A 22,580-nucleotide genomic window follows, 5' to 3' on the forward strand; every position below is an offset into this window, starting at 1 on the left:
ACTTCCCAGGTCTCCAGTAAATCCTCCAAGTTCAGGTGAGGCAGCCAGGGAGCCGGCAAGGGTCCGCCTGCATTTCCTCATCATTAGAAGGGCAGCGGATGCATGAGAGGCACGGAGCAGCTGGAGACAGGCCAGTGTCCAGAAGCAGGATAGAGGCATTCTGGCTCTGCACCAGAGGCAATAAACACTCAGCAGGGCTCCTTCCTCCAGCAGAGATCTGCGAGACCTCAGTAAAATGTTTGGGAACCAAGCTGGTGACTTGCATTGGACTTCACCATATGGACTTTCCAGCCCTGATCTCCAGTAGTTTCAGGGATTCTGCTTTTTGCTCCACTGCACAAGGTAAACATGACCTCAGATTTCCAACTGTTCAGTGGTAACACTTCTGTATCACACTGGGATAAGTTGATGACACATTTATTAACATCCGTAAGACTCGATGCATGGACAGTGACTACCATCTAAGCACAGAGGCCAAAGCCTGAGGGTCCAAAGCAAGCGAGTTTGACAGCTCCTGAATTCTGCCACTGCCCTACTGGGAAGAGTGCAGTGACTGTCCCCAGACTGGTCAGCATAACGAGTGCTACCTTTGGGTTTCACACTTACATGTGTCTTATGTCTGGCCTGAGGATAACCTCGAGCATGAGTCAGGACCAAGTAAAGATGAAAGTTGTAACGCTGGAATACAAAGTGATGCCTGGTGGAATTTAATTTGGGTTTCAAATTAAAGCTCACTGAAGTGAAATATCTGTATGAGGCTCTCCACAGGCAGGTTCATAAGCAGCATGTGTGCTACAGGCAGGAATCATAATAGTAGACAACCTCCTGGAAATCTCTGTATATGGTGTATAAAACTGCTGCTTTTTACATTTAAAATTAACACTGGAGTTAACGCATAGAAAAGGGAAAGGTGAAAGGAATAATATCTTCCTGAATGTTTAATTAATGACAATTGCCAGAAAAGCTCTTCTTTTGCCAATAACAAATGGATGTCTATGGCAGTTATTTCTCATTTTAAATACCTAATCTGATATTATATTTCATCTCAAAGAACTAAATGAGAAAAGATGCTGTAATCTAATCATACCACAATCCAGGTGACATCTGTACTAGGCAGAATACTGTTGTTATTCTGCTGTCTAGTTGCTGTTGCTGAGAATGATGAAGTAGCAAAATTACATTTTCCCATTATTATTTCCAGACACTCTCTGGCAATGGTTTGTTGACTCTAATAAAGCTTCAGACAAAGCTGTCAGCAGAGGAAATGGCAGAAGAGGAGCAAGGAACAGCCTTCACGGTAATACATGAATCTAAAGTCTCTGTGATAGGTTGTGCATTTTCTGATAAAATGTAATGTGTGTGTGTTTCAGAATATATCACAAAGCTGCCGCTGAATTCTAGTAGGATAAATGTATTCTATCAAGTCATGTTGCTTAAGACTTTTACAAACATAAACATTTTAGGAGGGATTAAAGAGCCAGAAGCCTTACCTGCTATAGTATTGAGGAACATCAAGTATTCAAAGTTGGATATCTCCCGTCTCTGCCAGCGTTGAGTCATGTTGGAGGATTTATAAAGTTGTCGGGGTGTGGCCAGAGAGATTCTCCTAGGAAATGCATTTAAAGAATGTTTTTTTAAGAGTGTCATTAAATGTTAATATGTAGGGCAACATTTTTAGTGTGATTAATTTCAGATTGTCTTAGAGGCTTTTTTATTTCATTTAATGAAGTCAAAAGACACTATTACCCTTATTTCAGAAATATCTAAAATTAGGAACTATATTTTATTTTATCTCTACTACAGCATTGCAATAAATCAGAATATTATATTTTGTGGTTTATTTTATTCTGAATCTGGTTAAAAGACTGGGATTAAAAGAAACCGCAGACCTCCTGGTGCCAGGTTTGTCCAGAAGGAATAAAAGAGGAATACCATGTCCCTGTTTCAAAGGGGTATATTGAGATAAATTCATTAATGTGAGTGAGTGATAGATTAAAGTGACGTACACTTCCATCTCACAGGTTGACTATATTTATTACACAATTTGTGCACCTCCACTATGGTCAACTACCCATGATTCTTTCCTATATCTCAGTAAACCTGAAGATTTCTATTTATAGCCTGGTTTCAGAAAGAAACAAATTTTACTCAGTTATCTGCTCACATGCTCATCTGCCTGTCTCTTCATAGTGACTTCTAAATTGCATTTCATTCAAATTTGGAAGAGGAGCAGGAGCGTCTATGATACTCATTTTCCACATATGTTTTGAAACTTACATGGCTGGATAAGGGAGAAACTACTTGCCAAGGAAGAGAAAAGCAGAAAACCTCAACTCTTCTACATTCAATCTGACAACATCACAATAAAAAAATACAATGCAGCAAGTCTTAAATTAACCATTGTATATAGTGTCCCTGGTTGGTAAAACATAGGAGACTAGAGTCAGTCTAGACTAATGCATTAATGAAAAAAATCTGCAACAGGCAGAAGCAGTTTCATTGTTCAAAACTCATTTCTAGAGAAAATAGCTCTTGCCTTAAAAAAGGAGAAAGACAAGGAAATCTTTAAAAAGAAAATGAATTTATTTTCTTTTATCTCCTCAGATACCTTTTTAAGAAGGGATTTAGGTCTTAGAAATGTGTAAAAATAGAGAAATGTTTATACATGTTAAGAACATCAACAATAAAAAAGACAATTCCTAATGGGTAGTCTGAATTCAATGAATTTGAAGAATATATGTGACAGTATTTACACAGCTTATCAAGACTAAATAGGGACACCCAATTCTTCAGCTTTCAGTTGCACCCTGGGCACACTGTGTGTTATTTCTAGACTCTGGAAGCTGAGTATCTTCTTAAAACTTAGTAATATAGAAGGTGTCGAACTGGGCAGTGTTTACAAAAATGTGAACCACCTACTTCTAAAGATACATGCACATACTCCTGGAGATGCACTAAACTTTTTCCAGAGAAAGGATGAGTGTGTATTGGCATGTGACTGGAGTGTAATAACAGTTATTACAATTATTTGTCTAAATTGCCAGTGTGTAAGTTGTCAACGGCTGCCATATTTCAGCTTCCAAAACTGGGCTACAAAAATGACCATGCAAGGGTATTTACCCAAATAACAGTACGTTAGGTCTTGCCAGCTTGGCTAGTCTTATTTTACAGTAGACTATAGATACCAAACATAAATGCACTTTACTAGAACACAGGAGAAAATGCAAAATATTTTAAAGTTGTTTCTATAATGCTTATGAAACAATTTATCTGAAGAAATATCCAAATGTAATCATACTTAATATTGCATTTCATTGAATAACAACTTTTTTACAGTACAACTCTCAAAGACATGTATTTTCCAGTAAATTCTGACTAATGCTACATGCAAATTAATAAACAGAGAAAATAAAAATACTAAAGAGATCATTAAATTTAGAAAGCATTTATGTCACAGACTTTCTGTTCCTCCCATGACAAAACAACATTTATGTATCAGCTTAGTAGCTGCTTTCAGACTTTATTCACAATCTCCTAGGGAGTCTCAAAAATCTATAAACTGTCAAGTACTGGACTTTGCATTTGAATGCCTGATTTGAGTGAACTCTACAGAAAATCAAAATATACTAAAAACATCCTTATTTACTCCTTATCTACCGTGTTTGAAAGATTCACATTTTTTCAACAGACTGGAAGAAATTATGCACAATAAATTGGTTCCACACCTGCTTGTTTCAGCTAACACAGGAAGACCCACTGTTTTCTGTTTTGCTAAAACCGCCCAACTTTGATCAAACCATTTCTTTCTGCAATATGCCATCACCCATATGAAGATGCACAAATGAATGTACTTCCTTTGCTTCTAGAGAACCACGAAATATCTACTCAAACTGCAGAACTGTGAACTGCAGAAGACTCTGATGTACAACAGAATGATCCAATTTTTCAATTTTTATACATTTAAATTTATTTAGAAAACAATTCAGGCCATTTTGGTGAAGGAAGGGATATTATATATTCCATATGTGGAATCTGACACGCTCCCTTTCACAGTCACTTTTAATTTAGTTAGATACAATGCAATCTCATACAAAAAATATTTAGATATCTTACACCTGCATGATGTCATGTGTTGCTTCAGTTCAGAGAAAAAAAATAAAGACTTGGGAAAGTAATTTTCCAAGGAAAGGCAAAAAAACTCATCAACATCCATATTAATCAAAGTTCTAAGAAGGGTTTTATACTTTGATGGCATAAAATCTTAGTTTTTATATCTCTCTCCCTTCACAAAACTCAACCTCTGCAACCAGCTGTAAGATCTGGAGATCCAACAGCAGGCTGCTGACATGGCAGAACTGAGCTGATGCTGAATATAGTTACTGTAACAGCCAAAATACATTTTTTTTCAGAAAAAAAATTAATTCCTTGATTTTATCAACTGAAGCCATTGTTTTCTCGAATGCATTAGTAGCCCACAGAATTTCAGGGGAAGGTGTCAGTATCTTTAGGGACAAAGACACTGTATCTTTTACCAATTCTTTGATCTCAGTATGCTAGGAAACCATTGGGCAGCTCACAGCTGGTTTCTGAGCTGTGATGTTGCCCTCAATAAAAAGACATCAGTAATGTGTGTGTCCCCTCTAACACCTGAGGGGTTAGAACTATAAAAAGTAGTCTGATAATACCATGCTAAAACAGTAGATATTATTCTACCTATGTAGAATCATATGGAGCTGCAGAGGTTAAAAGACGCAGCATTGTTTGCCCAGTTGTATCATTTGGCAAGGTCATAAGGAAACTACAATCAATGCAGCATGTTTCAGGAACAGTGAAAATGCATTTATCAAAGACAGACTAATTTGATTACTAAATCAGACTGAAGTCTTCAACATGTGACTGATTTTAAGGATGTAATTACTTCTTTGTAACATTAAGCACAGGCTTGAACTCTGTTGAATCAGAGCATTAAACAAGCTGTTTGGAAAGGCAGCAGAGGCAAACTGAAAACTTGCTCTGAACAGCAGGTCTGTAGAGTCTTAGGAAGTCATAATGGTTCACCTGCTTCTAATTCTTTGAGCTATTAGATCATAAATATTTCTATTTACTTCTACTTCCTTTCACCTTTCTTAATTCCAGGATTTCATCAGGAAAACAGAAATACACTTAAAAGCCATGTTTTGCATTAAAAGTAATTTAATTCTTTGGAATGTTTCCATCATGAGTGTAAGCCTTTATGATACTGTAATTAACTCTAGGTGACATTTATCAGAGTAGTATCAGAGAGGAAATATTACTTGCAGAAATAAAACTAAAGAACTTAAGCAAAACAACCAGAAAGATCTTCTTTTGTTAAGATATTTTAAGGTACGACTTAATCTGGAAAATTGTGATGATAAAAAAAAAAGATAATGTTTTACTCAGTATAGCAGCTCCTTTTGGTTACTCAGCATAATTTTGCCTTATTTTAGTTATGCAAATAAGCATAATTTTAAAAATTAGCATTCCAGAGCCAACATATTCACAGGAAGGCAAACTATATTCAAACATCAACAAAAGATTGACTACAGAGCAGTTATAGAGCCATATTTCCCCTTAGTTATTCCACTACAATCCTAGTGAAGACAATAAGGGTATGTAGACAGGGGAAAAAAGGAAAAGAACCATGATTACTGAGTTTTTATTATGCATAAATCATACACTGATTACACGAAAAAAAAAGAAAGAAAGAAAAATAACTTCACTACCACATGCCAGATATATTCTGAAGGCTAGCAAGCCCATTTTTGTTTCAAATTGAACTTTAATCAAAAAGGTATGGAAATAAGTGCATATTATATTGAAGATGAAACTTTTCTAAATAATTATATATCAACAAACTTTTTCAGACAATTATTCACTGAATAATGCACAAAGGATATGAATTTCAAAAGTAAAAAATGTCACTGTAAATATGAAATTCTGATTGAGAAATTTGCATTTTGTTTGTGCTAGAACATGTGGCCATTTCTATTTCAGAAAAGAATGCTATTACTTTCCATTTAGAGACAGCATTTCCTTTAACTTTAGTATGTGGAAGAACAATGCAAATATTAACAAGATGCGCCTTCCAAATAAATGCCCCAACTTCGCCTTGATCTCACTGAAAACTTGAGAAATTTGGCAGTTTGCCTAAAGACTTCAACACATTCAGGAGATCAAGCCTTAGGTATCATGAGACTCTTGGGCTCATGACAGGGAATGATGTTCATCTGGGAATGAAACAGTCCTCCAGTTCTACAAATGCTTTGACACTTCAGAGTATTTCCACATTTTGCACTGGGATAAAACAAGGACAATGTGAAGTTTTAGTTTGTAGGAAATTACTTAGAGAAAGACACATCCCAGACGCTACACTGATTATTAAGTCATTGGCTTTTTGGCCAAATCAAGCCAAATGGGGGTCTGACCCCAAAGTACCATATTTTGTTAATATCATGCTGCTTCCTCGCTCCCTAGTATTTCTTTATTTTTGTCTCATTTTCACCAGAAGTTAATCCTGAACTGAAGAACAAACAAAAAATGTCCCCACTCTAACACAGTGAAATACACATGAAGATCATCTCACCTGTCCCTGAAACAGGAATACGTTTATAATATAAGATCTGACTATTTGCAGCCTTATTTCTGGCCATAGGCTGATTTGATGTTGATGTTGATGAGGGAATAAAAACTGTAGTTGTCCATAGTATGTGAAAATCTCTAAAACTCAACCTTAATTGTTCTTTCAAAAATATATATGCGCCTCAATTTTAGAAAGAAAAGAAGAAGAATGCACTATACTAATGAAAGGAAGAAATTTGAAAATTGCAAAATAGCCACTATGCTGATAAGAAATGAAGTAAAATCCCACACATTCATATATATATAATAATTTACATTCAGCAAACAGCAAAACTAGTCAAGTTCAGTTTCACATCCTGCATAAAAATCACAGCAAGGATGAACATTTAAGAATTATACATTCTTAAAACCAGACTTTGAAGACATAAGGTGTAAGTATTTTCAATGGAAGGTGCTTATTTCCTGTAATTGAAAAGGAAAAAAATCTAATTATCTAATTTATTTATTTTACTTTTTTATCTCTTACTTCTTTTACTTCTATTCCATATACTAACAGGCCATATAGTAAGTAAAGGGTAATGTTTCTCATACTAAACTTAAGAAAAAGAAAATCTAGAGTTGACAGGAATAATGTTTTAGCACTGATATTTAAAAACTACCAACTGTATAATACAATAAACACAAAATATAAAAACTATGTTAATTAAATTACCTGGCTTGTGGCAAACCATAGCTGGTTCCTACTCCAACACGTGGTAAGCTGTACACAACTTTTTTCACTGTTGCTTGGTCAGGAAAATTAAACATAACAGAAGCTAAATGAAGAAAAGAAAATATGTACTAGTAAAACATTTGCAGCAGTCTGTTTATTCACCTGCATGTATTTTTAAAATGCTCAGGTTTTTATTTGGGGAGAGAAGTCAGTTCCACTTTTATCCTCCTGGGGATCCAAGGTAAAACAGAAATTCCTGACATTCTTCAGACCTATGTATAATTAGCTGGTTAACATTTTATCATCTAGTCTCCCATTTTGCAGAAGACCTGAGTGTTGTTTACTTCAGAGGAAAAACACTTTACTATTAACCCATAAAATCTCTTATCAGGCTGAGAAGCTGTTCATTAGCTGGTGTGGCATTTGCTCTTCTAATCAGTGCCTTAAAACAGCCAGGAACAAGGAATTGTTCAATTCCCTCTCCAGCTGAAATCAAAATTTACATCAGAGGTCCTGCAGGTAAAAGACCATTACACACCTCACCAGCCAGTGAACTGTGATTCAGAGTAGCAGATACAGAAAACTGAAAAGATTAATTTCTTGCTCTGGTACTTTTTAACTTTAATTCATTTTATAATTAGGAAAGGAAATATCCTTTTATATGTTCCACTAGAATATTTACAGACAATTGAGGAGAAGGATGAGACAACAGAAAAAGCAAATTTCCTATCCAACATTTGAAGAATTTACCAATTGCAATGATCTGGTTCGGTAAATAAATCTCACTGCTGGACAGAAAGCAGTGAAATTGATTTATATGATTGTTTTTAATAAAATTTGTACTGAGCACATATGAGAGGAAGCATTATAGAACAGACATAAGCACTTTATCAAAGGAAGCACAGAGTTTTAATTTTAAGATTAATAAATAAAACACAAAATAACCACTAGCACAGTTTTATGCAACAAATACAAACTATGACCTACTTCTGTTTGCCATAAACACTTCCAAAGCTGTGTTCTGGAGAAGATAGCGTCTTGAAAAAACAGCTCGAATCTCACTGAACATCCATTTTCCATGAAGGCCTTCAGTATAGGCAAGGACCTTTAAAGAAAGTCAGGGTGAGAGTTATTAGCAGGAATTTTTTGATAAAATATTATATAAGAAGAGAGGAAATTTTACCCAACAATTAAGTTAATCATGTCCCATTAATACTTAAAATCAGTGACTTAAAATGAACTTAAATGTTTTTAAGAAAGGCAAAAAAAGGAGTACCTGCTGTTAGAAGAATATCAGTAATTACTGTAACCTGATACTCCAAAGATCTATTTCTCACATGTCACATCAAATTAATTTCCTCAAAACAACCAAAAACTCAAACTCTACAAACAAGTAAAGGGAAACAGACACACTTCCAATTATGCTCATCTTCTTCCAACAGTGTGCATGACACAGTTGTCAGTTATCTATCAGATACCAGATTTACTTCTGAGGCTGCCTTGTGCAAAGAACAACCAAAATAATATAACTTGCTATTCACATCCACTTCAGGGTCATAAATTTAAAGTCCTCCCATTCTATTAATAAGTACGAAAATTAGCAAAACCAGTATGTCACCGTAATAATTTTTCTGAAGTTAGATACATCAAATATTCCAAACCACGGACAAAATTTACTGGTTTTAATTTTGCATTTTAAACTTAATGTGAAAATATTTTAAAATAAAATAGTTTAAATTAGCACTGCTTTTCCTGTCTTAAATTTTCTCAACTGAGTGAATTAATATAAGACTAGATATTAATATCAAATAATATTTTTTCACTTTTCTTTCAGTGTTTTGGATGTTCAAAAAATAGACAAAAAAGACACAATTTAATTATATGTCATTTTTATTAACTTGTATCATGCACTGTAGAACAATTCTTTTCCAATCATTTTCATCAGCTGGTAGGCTGCCTTCAGCCCTGCACCTCTGCTCAGGGGGGCTCTGCCATGGCACTCCTGGGAGGAGTCACTTATTTGGGATGGGGATCCTCACCATACCCATCTGCATTTCCCAGTCTCTGTACACGGTGCCTTTACCTAGGCAGCCACTGAGAGAATTGCAGCCTCAGTGAAACAAAGAAATATCGTGAACACCTTCCCTAAAGGAACGTTTCAGACTGAAGAGACTGAATTTTTCTGCTCTCCATCAGATACACAAAAGCTGTCATACACCAGCTCCCAGCGCTTTACTCACTCGTCTGAGGTCTTTACTTTCCCTAATCATGACCTCCCCCAGCTTCTGAACAGGAAAATGTTAGGGAGACCATATGCTGCTGCTGTCAGTGATCCTTCATGCTTGAGGAAATGGGAATTGTATTTCTCCAATCTTTCACTGATGTGGCTTCAAGTTAGTAGTACGTCTCCATACACGAAAAAGCTAATTTCAGTTGGTGCACTTGGTGTACAGCCTTTTTCTCATAACCACAATGAGTCTATTTCAGAGAGGATGTTAATAACAGAAACAACAAAAAAGTGCTTCAGCACATGGAAGGGCATTCAGAATTAGTTCTGTCCTTGATAGAGACCAGTTAGAGGAACACAGCATTCCCTCTGTACTGTTTACATGAGGGTAAGTTACAGACAGAACTCTTAGACCAACATTGTGGCCAATGACACTGTTTCATTCACCTCAGCTTTCCGCACCAGTTAAACACAGCTTGGAAGAAGGGAGGAGCTTGATTCTTTGGAGGTCACATAGACATGTGCAAAAGACTATGGACTCCCTCTATTCAGTCACAGGTCAGCTGTGTAATGCTACCTCATACACTAAATTGTTGCAATGGTTAGAAATCTGCACCTTATTTTTCCTTTGAACTCTGATAGATCTTGTGACACTTTTGTCTGTGAGCTTTCTAGTATCAGGTAACTTTTCCTTGTGTTGATAATTACAGACTGGATCCACTTACTGCTTAGCCTTCTCTTTGATAAGCTAAATAAACAAAATTTTCCTTGATTTTCTTTCATTGAGATCAGATGCTAGGATACCTCTGGTATGATGTATGTGAAATTCAGGTGGATAAGAACAATGACTTCGAAGATTGAAGCACTCTCCTTCTTTGAATGTATTCTGCTGCTATCTGATACATAATTTTTGTAAATACGCAGGTTTTTAAATTAAAGAGAAGAAAGTCTGAGGAAACCACTCACGTTTAAAAAGCTAAAATAGGAGAACAGTCTCTCAGAGGGAGGAGTTTGACATATATGTAGCTGTAACCAGATCTACAGCAGCGAGCAAATTTGCCCAAAAATTAGCTCCTTGACAAAGCATCATACTTCAGGAAACAACTTTTTGTATCAAAAATATTTCTAGTTGTGTTTTTGTAAAGAGAAATGTTTATTATTAACTATATTCTATATATTAACATATTAGAGGATTCACAATAATACATTTATGATGTATTGATATATAGCACAGAATAGTTATTATAGGTCAACACTAAAAGCACACTGCATACCAATCATACCCTGCTTGCCTTTTACTTCCTCCTCTTTTTTAATTAAGCATAAAGCAATTGCAACTACACAGAGGTACATTCAACCCACTATTAAATGAATGACACATGATAGCACTCCAGTAAAACAGTAGAATGGAATAGGAAATCAGAGGAAGTAAAGGAGTCTATAATTCAATTAATACCCTCAATTACACTCTTCTTAACTGTCTATTAGTCCTACAAATATCAGATTATCTTGCCATTATCAAATTATCTGAATTATTTCAGTATTTCTGTTGTAACGTTTTCCTGTCCAAGATATACTACCCATTTTTGCCATCCTCCATAACATTCATCTTACACCATTTTCTTGTGATGCATTAAACCTCCCATTATTAGATATCTACAATTTACAGCAGGTATTACTGACATTGTAGCAGGATTCTTTCTTATTGCTGCTATAACAGCCAATTCAAAGTAATTTTATTTTTCTGAATTTGAACCCTTTAAAAGGCTTATATACCTTTTTTTTTCCTTCCAGAATGATTTTTACCTTTTCATTTTCTCATGGGACATGAATGAAGTCCTATCTATTTTACATATTTTACATACTTTATGTATTGTATTTTTCATTATTCATAAAAACATTGCTCATAAAACCATTTCACTATGCTAATACACAGAAATTATGTTACTAAGTTATCTGAAAGTAAAATTTCCATGAGTTCCAACACTTGGTTGTTTATACTTAAAGTCAGTACTCCTTATTTTGATAGTTTTATGAGTTTTCCTCCTAAAAACATTCATGAAGGCTTCCTGCCTAGGCATGTTTTAATAGCTGAAAAATCATGAGTAAGTCCAGAATTCTAGATACATCTTAGATAAGCTGTTTTTATTAAAATAAAAACAACTGGCCAATATCCATATTTGAACTAATTCAAATTTAGTATCAGCTGCAGCTGTTTGGTTTAAAGCTCATTTCTCCTTGTAAAACCTTTTCACTTAGGAATTTGTGTATGTTTTAAAGATATCAATTTGCTAGAATTGATTGCAGCAAGATGAAGCTCTCACCTAACAATGGAATGAGAAGTCTCTAAAACTCAAGATTCTCTTCTATGGAAATACATCTGTTGGTGACACTTATTTAGATTAGGTTAGTAAAGCAGCATGGGATGCAGATGGAAAGTTCCAGAGAGGAGAAACAGTACCATTACCCAAGTGCTTTCATATTTGGATCAGATATGAAGGCTCCATTATTTTAATTTTATTTCTGATGTAATCAAGATATTCTTTTCCCTTTCAATTAAGAATCAATGCATTTTTAATCATAAACATTATTCAGTAGATATTCAATTATTGATAATGAATTGTTAATTAACAGCTGGAAGTCTCCACTAACCAGAAGACTTCAAATACTTGTGTCCATTTTGCTTGAATCCCTGGTAGATTATCTCCACAAAAGGAACACTTAAATACTAAGGCTCATTTTTGCTGCTTTATACTGTTTTTTGGTATCTCATAGCACCAGACACAGCATGCAAAAAGATATTCTGGCCCCTTTCTTTTGATTATCTTCTCTGGAATTGAAGTAATCACAAAATCAGGTGCTATAAAGAAATCAAGGAAAACAGCCTGTACAATCCTATTTATTCTCAGTCACTAACCTTTTAGTAAGAAGGATCTCTTTTGCTGTCTTTTGCAAAGAATCTTTACATATTTCCTTTTAAAATAGCTATTTGGCTTAATTCATTAATGACTATGTATGTGAATTGAATCCACTGTTTTCAATGGAAGTTCATAATTTGTCTTTTGAAGCCACATTTCTAATTCAGGATGTTTTAATTCTAACCTGATTTCTCAATGAAACTGTTGATTGATACTTGTAACATTTTTCAAGCTTTATTTATATCTAGTGCAAAATGCATGTATCATTAACAGGTAATATATTTGTCTTATTGTGGGTTGGTTTGATGAGCAGTGAAAAAACCATGAAAAAACTTCTCCTAATATATAATTTTAATTTCCCTTGTCTCAGTTTAAGGATATTTCCTTTGGTCCTCTTACTGCAGGCATGGTAGGAAAGACTGACCCACACCTCACTGCACCCTCCTTTCAGGGAGCTTTTGAGAGTGGTGAGGTGCCCCCTGAGCCTCCTTTTCTCCAGGCTAAACACCCCCAGCTCCCTCAGCTGTTTCCCACAAGAAATGTTCTCTAGTCCTTTCACAAGCCCTGGGGCCCTTCACTGAGCATGCTCCATGGTGGAGAAAACAGAGGGAACTTCCCACAAAAATGAATTACAGCATTTGGTCATTTCATCAGAGTGCCATCTACAGCCAGCCACAGAAGTGTGGTTATGCACCTGGCCCATGTACAAAATAGGCATTTAGAAAATAGCTTGGCATCACTGTATGCTTTTAGAGGTTAGAAATGCATGAAATTGATTACTGAGAACCATTCTGTCCTGTCAGAGATTTGGATTTCCCTTTTTCAAAAGTCATCTAGCATTGCAACTTGCAGTAAGGAAAATGTGAAATTCTGAATGCATGTCCTCATGGGTTAAGACAAATGGCTCCTATGAACACACAGCAAACTTTCTTCTCCAGAACAATTTAACAAGACAGAGTTAACCATAGGTATATGGCAGACTGCATGATTGCTTCATGTACTCTAAATACAGATTGAGATGACAGACATTGACAGGCATGGAATCCCACTCCAAGGGTTTATGAAATACCACACTGAGTAAGCAATTTAAAATTTCAAAATGTTTGATGAAGTACTGAGTATGGTCAACTTTTATATTTAGTAGGAAAAATAAGTGTACACTACAACAAGGGATATATCATGTCAAGATAGATAAGTGGAAAAAGAAGTTATATTTATTAAGAAAATTCAAAATCAGGTAAGTTCAAATAATGAAATGCCTTGTATTTTGCTTTTCTAAAATGGGAATCAGAGAATATAAATAGACAGAAAGGACAATTCAAATGAATTTAATATCCTAGGGTTTCATTGACTTCTTACTACTTTTTTATACATTTAGGCAACTTTAAGAACAACGTTTTGGCTTCAATTTCCATAATCATATTAAATACTTATAAAATCTCAGCAAAATACTATTTTCATTTTTTCTTTGCACATTTTCGTCTAGTAAAATGTTCTCACTTTCTCTCTACATTGGGTTCTCTTTTCCTCTTCTTTATAATATGCTTCTGTGTAAAATGTTTCTTTATTTGTAAGCCTTAAAAGCTTTCCTTCAAGTAGCTCTTGTAATGTTATGCTGTACAGGATAAGCTGAGTATTATGTGCCATTATAATTTCTCAACTCACATCAGTTTTAAAATCTTTTCTAGGACCTTTTTTTTAAAATAAATATTGGCACTCCTGTTTCATTTTTCTCCTCCTCTTCAGGGATCTAAAAAATGCAGATATTATTTTTGTGGTTTTGGACTTTATTTCCTTGCCAAATATGCTCAGCTTATACTTCTACTTCCAATGTTTTTTTAAGCTTTCGAGAGGCCCCTTGTCTTGAAACATGAGGTTCTGTTCATCCAAACCTTTTCTAAATTTGATTTCTCTGGTCAGCATACCCACTTTGTTATCCATTAAAGCAATGCCCACTCAGCTTAAAGCAACAGATACTCTTATTCCCACATTTATTTGCAATCACCTGAAAAATTATTTGAAGTTGGTCCACTTGCAGGCCATTTTTCTCTTTTCATAAGCAAAATGGTTTTGCACATTATGATTTTGTGTTTTAGGCAAGGAATGGAAAGGATATTGGGATTTTTTAAGGAGTAGTTCCAGCAAAGTAATTAGAGCAAAAAACCAAACCCTACTCTGATATTTATGTATTCTAAATGGACCATTTCTAATACTGCACTTCTGAAACACCAGTGCAGAGTTTCAAATATAAGTGCAAATAAAACTCTGAATAATAATTATTTTATCATTAATTTTGATCTCTGTGCCTTTACACAGTTTTCTTTCTATGCAAAATAAAAATAAATTGTCAATTTAGGCAATTCCTGAAATGCCAGCTATAGACTGACACTCTTGGGAAGAACAGCATCGGGAAGAGGTAGAAGATTTAGACATTATCACCTTAGAAAAGGTAGGCAGAGGCCTTTTTTAGGCTCTACTTTCAAATATATTCAGCAATTATTGTTTTAAGCGGAGGCTCCACTGATTTAAGAACTTTAAAACCATGAATAAAGCTGATGGTGCTAGCTGGGGCCATCACCATCATGTGGAGAAGTAGATGGCAAATATATCCTAGTGCCATATAAAGCCATATAGAGCACAGCCCAACTCCAAGCACAGAGGCTGAAGAAACAAATAATGGGACAAAATCTCACAAGTAGTTCTGGTAGCCACAGGTTTGAAGTAGATTGTGTCACTTACCTCACAAGGCTTAAAATGATTTTTTGTTGACTTTGGCAACAATGGGATGTCAGACTCAAATCTAGTGAGAAATGTTAACAGAACTATGTTTCCATTCTCACTCTACATTTCGTGCTCAAAGATAATCCAGACTGGGGAGGGGTGATCTCAGACTCAAATTGCTCTGAGCAATTCTGCCCCAGCAGTGAAATGCAATCAAATTAATTCAATTAGAACCACACAAATTACAGTTTAGTGGGCATGCCAAAAAAGACATAAAATTGCTATGATCTGAGCAAAACCAGACTTTTTTTTAAGGAATAAAAACAGAGAGCTGCTTTTTCTCTTAAATGGTCCATTCTCCTCAACAAAAGTAAGGCAATTGAAAGAAAGGACTTTTAATACCTAAAAATTCAGGGAAAACACAGTGTTATGAAATGCTTGTAAGTTGAAACCAAAGCAGGATATTTATTCAATAAATAGTTCTTTGACAAAAAATGCAGCTTTATTAAACTTGTGTTATTGGTGTATTTCACAGAATTTGTGAGAGCTTTAGCTGAGAAAAGATGCAGCAGAAGCAAAAAAACCATAGAAATAGCTTGAGGAATAAAGAACGTATGGTATCCCTAAACACGTAATGTGTTCTTTCCCAAGAATAAAGCCATCATAAAATTCTCTGCATGTTTTGATTCATTGTTTATTTTCCTCGGTACTTGCACATATTTATTCAAAAGTGTAATGCAATAAAAAAATTCATAAATACTCAAATGTACCATATCACAAATTCTTAACATTATAATAACTGAAGGCATTATAACTGGTCTCAGGAAATATGTAAATGTTGGGTTTTGTTAAACATTACCCATTTCCTACCAAATGAAGGAAGAAAGACAGTTGCATGTCCCTCTTTTTATAGACATGAACTTAATGTCATACAGGAGATATGTGGAAGCATCTTGTATTTTAACAGTTTCACATCTGATTTATTCAGTGTAGAATGCACATGATTTAAGATCTATACACGTCAATAGAATACAATTTTATTCTACTACCAGGCTTAATTTTTTTATGTTCCTAATATCTCTTCCTATATAAGATTGATCAAAAACCAGTAATATTTTGTTTTCAACTTCACAAAAGCTTTTTCTTTAGTCCAAATATTTAGGAATATAATCAGAGCAAATTCTACTCCTGAAATTTTAGCAATAGATCTAAAATTAATTTTTATATGCAAAAAAAAAATCTTTTTTTCAGTGATATATATTGTACATCTACAACATCCTCACAATCCCCAAAATTTCTGCAATACAGGTTGTAACAGTCAAGCAAAGTCCTCAAGAAATTCAAAATTCTACAGCTCAAAGAATCACAGAATCAGCTGGGTTGGAAGGGACCATAGTGGGTCTGGTCCGGCCTGGGTCATCCCAAAGCACATGGCCCAGGATTGTATCTAGACACAACTGTGCCATGAAGGGTTGGGTATGGACTGCCAGTGACTCCTGGAAATCAGTTTGCTTGGAGTCTGAATTTAGAGTAGATTCAGGGCTACTTTATGTTATGTCAACTTCTAAGGCCCCAAAGTACAATTATGCAGCCTGTGAATAATGGTGAACATACATCAAAGTATCTTCCTCTTCATAATATATTGCAATATCAACTGATCCTTTATTTATCCAACTAAAACATGCTTAAGATGAGTTTGTTTTGCATTTCTGGAAAAGACAAGAAATTATAGCACTGGGAAAGACCTAACCCATAGCTCCAATAGCAAACAAAATTCTGCGGTAATTTTCATTATTATATACAGAATGTAAACTAATATTACTAAGTCTATGCAAGGAAAGAATAGCAAAGTTGCTTCTGAAAATTTTAACTTGGAGTGTTTGCAAACTGCCTGCAGTAACTCAATACTAATTTAATTAGTTTACACTTTATATAGAAAAAGTATTTATGTATTCCATACTTGCTTTAGAGAACATATTTTTATCAGATACTGTAACTAAGCACTGGTAAATAACTCCACAGAACATATAAAACTACAAATATTGACATGTATCAAATGTAAGCTGTGTATATAAACTCCATAAATTATTTTTATATTTATTTCAATAATTGGAGCCAGATTTACACTTTTATTTTGTATGTATATTCTGTATACAGGATATATATTCTGTATACAGAATACACATAAAAAATAAAAGTGTAAATCTGGCTCCAATTGCCAGTTGGAGCCAGATTCTGTATATTCTCTGTCTCTTTTCCCATACCTAACCATCAACTTTTTTAATTTCAACTATTTAAATGTCAAATTTATAGATAATTAAAATATTTGGTGGGGTCTAATTCTACGCAAAAAATCTTCATGAAAACTAGGAAAATAATAAAAATAACTACTCAGCTGGCTACTAAAAGTGGATTCTGGGGAACACATTTAGCCTTCCAATGTCTGCACAAAGCAGATTTGATATACAGTTCCCTCCTCTTTGGATTTCTAGCCAAGTGGAATGCAAACCTGCATGTCATAAATTTGGGCATACTCACAGGCTTTCCTGTGGTGAACTCCAGGTTCCCAGTATGAAATTACTGCAACACCTGTCAGCATGTAGAGGTACTTTGTATGAATGTGCCTCAGTTTTTATCTACTACAAGCTGCTCCGACACAGAAGGTATTTAAATTTTATGGACTTCTGGGTACTATGCGACTATGAAAAAGTGAGCCAATCTCAGTCAAAAAGGGTTCTCTCATATAGCCTCAATTAATTGCTTCTTACCTTTTATTTAATTAAAAAATAATAAAATGGGATTCAACTCAAGGTTCAGAAAGAGATTAGATATTTCCATTTTTTTAATTGATTACAACTGCCAACTATTCAAATTTTTCTATTAAACCAGATTCTTACCTTTTTTTTTTTCTTTCCTGTGGGCAACAGGCTAATAACTTTAGAGGAAAGTAAACGCTACCAACTTGTATAGAGAGATTACTGCGTGTACTGTGATTGGTTCTATTTCTACTGCCATTAACTCTGGATTTAATGCATATCGCATTTCTTTTAAAGAATACAAGTACCCTATGTAACAATCTATTTTTAATAGACTCAATTTCCCAAGATGCATCCTTTTCTTGCAACTGAGTATGCCAAATGCCACCGCTTGAAGCAGAAGCTGAGAGTACTGAGATTGTCCAGGAAGTGATCTCAGCATCTCACAAATTTCCTTCACTTTCACTGAAAGCCAAGGAAGTCAGATATAAAGAGAAATGAAAAAAAAAATAGAGTCCAGGGAAGGGTGAATTCAAAGCAAGGAAAATTAGTCATGTAAAAAAGTGTCTTAGCTCTCAAACATGAAATGCTGTCTGATGTAAATTAATATATTGGAAAATACATGGTCATCCTCAATTTTACCATATTATTAAGAATTTCCTTCTTTTTGGAGTTTTTTTTATATGTGTATACATTTGTAAGAGAAAAAGAAAATGGTACAGAAGGATTGTAACAGTTTAATTAAATGAAGCAAACATTTTAATTTAACAGTTCAGAAGTTTACAGTCACCTTCTAATCCTGTCACTGTGCAAAAACAAAGTCTGAAAATTGTTATTCTAACTGTTATATAACTATTTTTGCCTGTTACACATGAAACAAACCACACAACCACCACAAAAAAACTCAGACAGTGGACACAAAGCCAGCTATAGAAGGACCCTCATTTTCTCAGCCAGAGAATCTACAGTAAAATATTATTTTTCTTTATTTACATTAAAGGGAATTGATGATGAAACCAAGTTAAAGTAAGTCCCCATCCAACTTTGTAGAATAATGATGAGTTACTCTTAGACAGTACTCTTAGAGAGCAGTCTTAGAGGGAAAATCCAACGCATGCCATTTGACTGTTGCAAAATAATCCCCACTCTGCTTTGACTTCTTTCTATGAATTGTAATACAAGGTCCAATAGACAGCCTCAGATGCATCTCAGGTCCAGTACATGCTTTTCAAACTTAATCAAGGGAATATAGAAATGTATATAAAAAGATGAAAGTGTCTTTGCCTTTATATGCACTGAAGAAAAAAAAACCTAGGGGAAAAAAGTGAGATCTTTCATAGGGGAAGGTTAAGTCTGATGCTAATGCTTATTTAAAATGGTGACAGTCTGAAGTAGTGAAGCCTTGCCGGGCTGCTTTAATTTCTCCCTGGAATAGCTCTCTCCCAACCTTCAGCAGCACATCAAAGTCTCTGGAGCTCAATTAAAATTGGATTATATTGAAATGCTCTATCTATGGAACTGTGTGCTCACTAACACTTTTCTTTCAGTAATACTCCAGATGACAGTTGCCCATCCCAATTTAAACAGTTGTCATAGAGACCATGAACTAAAGCAGCAGTAACTAACAATACAAAGGAAAGGTAAGTGGTAGGATTTCTGTGAATGAAGGTCTTGGTTTGCAACCGCAGTGCTCACACTGCAAGCAGCTAAATGCGAAAAAAACATAAAGGCTGTAATGCTCTCCTCACTCCTAAGGAGAAGGGCAAAGTAAGCAAAATAGTAAATATTTTCCTTTTTTCCCTCAGTAGCTAGTAGTGTTTTACATTCCAGCATGTTGTAGCTACCTAAAATATCCAGAATTAAATGACACACCTAAGAAAAACAGCAGATAACCCTGGACTCAATATACAGCCACTAATTCATAAATTAAAGGCATCAAATTGCATTTTATAACTGCAGTAGAAAAAACCCCCAAGGTATTATCTTTTTATATTCAAAAACTTTATACAAGATTCTTAAATTATACATGATGTACAAATCCTTTGTCTTTATGAGAAAAATCTAAAGTGAAAATCTGATAAGAATCTGTAGGAAATTCATAGTCTGAACCCATCTGGTTAACACTGTGACATCCAATATGTGTAATGCTTTCAGATCATTACTGGTTTTAACTGTTTCATAATCTAACCATGTAGATTTTTGATGTACTGCACCAAAGCCTGACAATACCATTTGAAAACTCTAGCAGCTTCCAAAACTCCCAAAATAACATAAACAGCTTATGTTTCTGGCAGCACCCGACAGCAATGTATTTAACAGCATAGATTGCTGGTAATGATACTATTTTCTCATGTAGATGGCATGTTTCTGGCACTATAAACCCCTTAACCTTTCTTGTAATTGGCTTATTGAGAGCCCCAAGGTTGTTTTTTGTGCCATTGGGCTGATCACCATGGAAATGAACACTTATTGCTGTTTCACTGTAGTGCTCTATTTTTCTTCCAAGCCCTCCACAAGCATTCTCCTGCTCTCCCGGGAAGGCAGCGTTAGGATTTTGAAGCAGCAACAAGGCAGAGTGCAAAGAGCGCAGGCCAAAGGGGAAGAAAACAAAAATGTGTCAGAAAATCTAAAAACCGCACAGATCAGAATTTGTCAAAACAAGGCCTTGGTTTAAACCAACAAGAAGGGCCCCCACAGCTTGGGCCTTGACAAAGCATGGCCTTTTTATTTTTTCCCCCACTTTATTTTTTTCTTTTTTTTTTTTTTTATTTTTAGCCCAGCTGTAGAAAACACCATCTAATGAACCTGTCTGGGGCTGCTGTCCCCATCCTGTCAGGCATGTCAGGAGATGACAAGCACTGGGGACAGGCCGCCGCCAGTCACAGACAGGCCTGCCAGCTGGAGAGTTCAGCCCCAATCTAATCACACCACCAGAAAATAACTTTCACGCTTGCAGCCTGACAGGATGGGCTCAAGGAAAAAGAAAAAGGGGGGAAAAAATTAAAAGAAAGGAAAACCAAAATAGGATCGAAACAATGCTTTTTGTTTTAATTACAAACCTATTTTGGCACGGGGAAGGGGAGTGGGTGCAGGGAACACTTAGTAAAGCTGCTAGCACTGCTTGCTGGTTTCCTTTAATGGAACTGTTTCTGTCTTTTAACATAAAGATCAACACAGACATTAGCACCAGCAGTTACAAAAAAAAGCAAAAAATGAGATGGTATTTGTGGCACCTGGATATGTTTTTGCTACATTTATTCACTCTTTTCCAACATGTATATAGACATAAATATATCGGCAACCATTGGTGGAGCTATATTTAAGAAAATGTGTAAACTATGGTATGTGTTTTTATTATTTCAAAACAACTGGGCTCATTGAACATTATATCTCTTCATAGCCATCACTCCATGGTTTGAATTTTCATTTGGGCAAAAAGTGACAAAGTACAAATGGTAAGACTATTTGCACTCCTGAAATGGGAATGAATATTCATAAATAAGAATAAAAATTTAAACAAAACTATTAGAGCCCTTGGCCTCAACACAGTTGGTTCTCTCCTATTTGCACACAGGCTGTGAATAAACAAAAAAGGAAAACCTCAAACATGTATCTTCGAAAGGGCTATAATGAACAGGCAGTAGTGTACTGACAGGCATCCTATCTTTCTCATTCAAAAATTGCCAACACAGATTTCCGCTCCAGAAATTTAATAATCAAAAATTGCTAACATAGATCTCTGCTCCAGAAATCTAATAATCAGTAAATCCATTTTAAGAGAGGCTGAAAATTATTATTTAAATAACTTGAAAAAGTACTTCTCCCAAAAAGCATAAAAAAAATTATTAGGTCTAGACACAAATTTACTTCAAAAATAAATATCAGCTAAAATGAAAACGCAAAGTATTAACTACATGTATCCTATCTATTCCTAAATGTAACTCATAGTATATTTATCTTTTGGTCTATGTGTCTTAGTGTATGTATATCTTCGCAAACAATTTGCATTATTTGAAAGTGAACTAGAATGGAAAATGAGTGATTCATGTAGTACTTAGTAATTATTTTAGGAAGAAATTATGAATGAGCATAGGTCCATTTAATCCCTATAAAATAATAAAAAATGAAGATTTGTTATTACATCCTGCCATTCATTCACTCTCTGCTAACATTATAGATGTCAGAAAGTCTGTTTAAAAGCTTGCTATCTCTATTCATCTTTGTTTCTGGCATGAAATACAGACTATAATAATCTTGTCAAGCCTACATTTAGACACTAATTCATGACCCTCTGCTACAATTTAGAGAAAATTCATACATAACTCTTTTAAGACAAACTATGACCCCAGACAGAAGGGTAATATCTAGATTCAGCTGCCAAATATATGCTGACTGAAGGCACAGCCACCCTCATGTTTCTCTATGAATGCGATGGCCAAATCAGTAAGATTCATTAATTTTTTTTTTTTAACCTGAGCACTAATAAGACTTTTTTTTTTTCCATTTTGAGGTATTAGGTATTCAACTAGGCATCACCTTACATTCCTGGAAAAAAAAAAAAAGGAGTAATCTCTTTCACAATTTAAAGACTACAGCTAAAGCTGATACAAAGAAAAAAGAAGTTGATGCCAGATGCAGATGCCACT

At 34.9% G+C, this 22,580-nt stretch overlaps 1 protein-coding gene across 1 annotated transcript in view; it reads right to left on the reverse strand.

The window, feature by feature from the left end:
• NBEA (neurobeachin) overlaps positions 1–22,580 on the reverse strand; it is a 373,019-nt gene that overhangs the window by 89,046 nt on the left and 261,393 nt on the right. The window contains 3 exon segments of the mRNA XM_031061401.1: positions 1,491–1,606; positions 7,313–7,415; positions 8,300–8,417. Of these exon segments, the coding sequence (XP_030917261.1) occupies positions 1,491–1,606; positions 7,313–7,415; positions 8,300–8,417 (337 nt within the window).

Source organism: Geospiza fortis, unplaced genomic scaffold (assembly GCF_000277835.1).
Source record: "Geospiza fortis unplaced genomic scaffold, GeoFor_1.0 scaffold181, whole genome shotgun sequence".
Lineage (NCBI taxonomy): Eukaryota > Metazoa > Chordata > Aves > Passeriformes > Thraupidae > Geospiza > Geospiza fortis.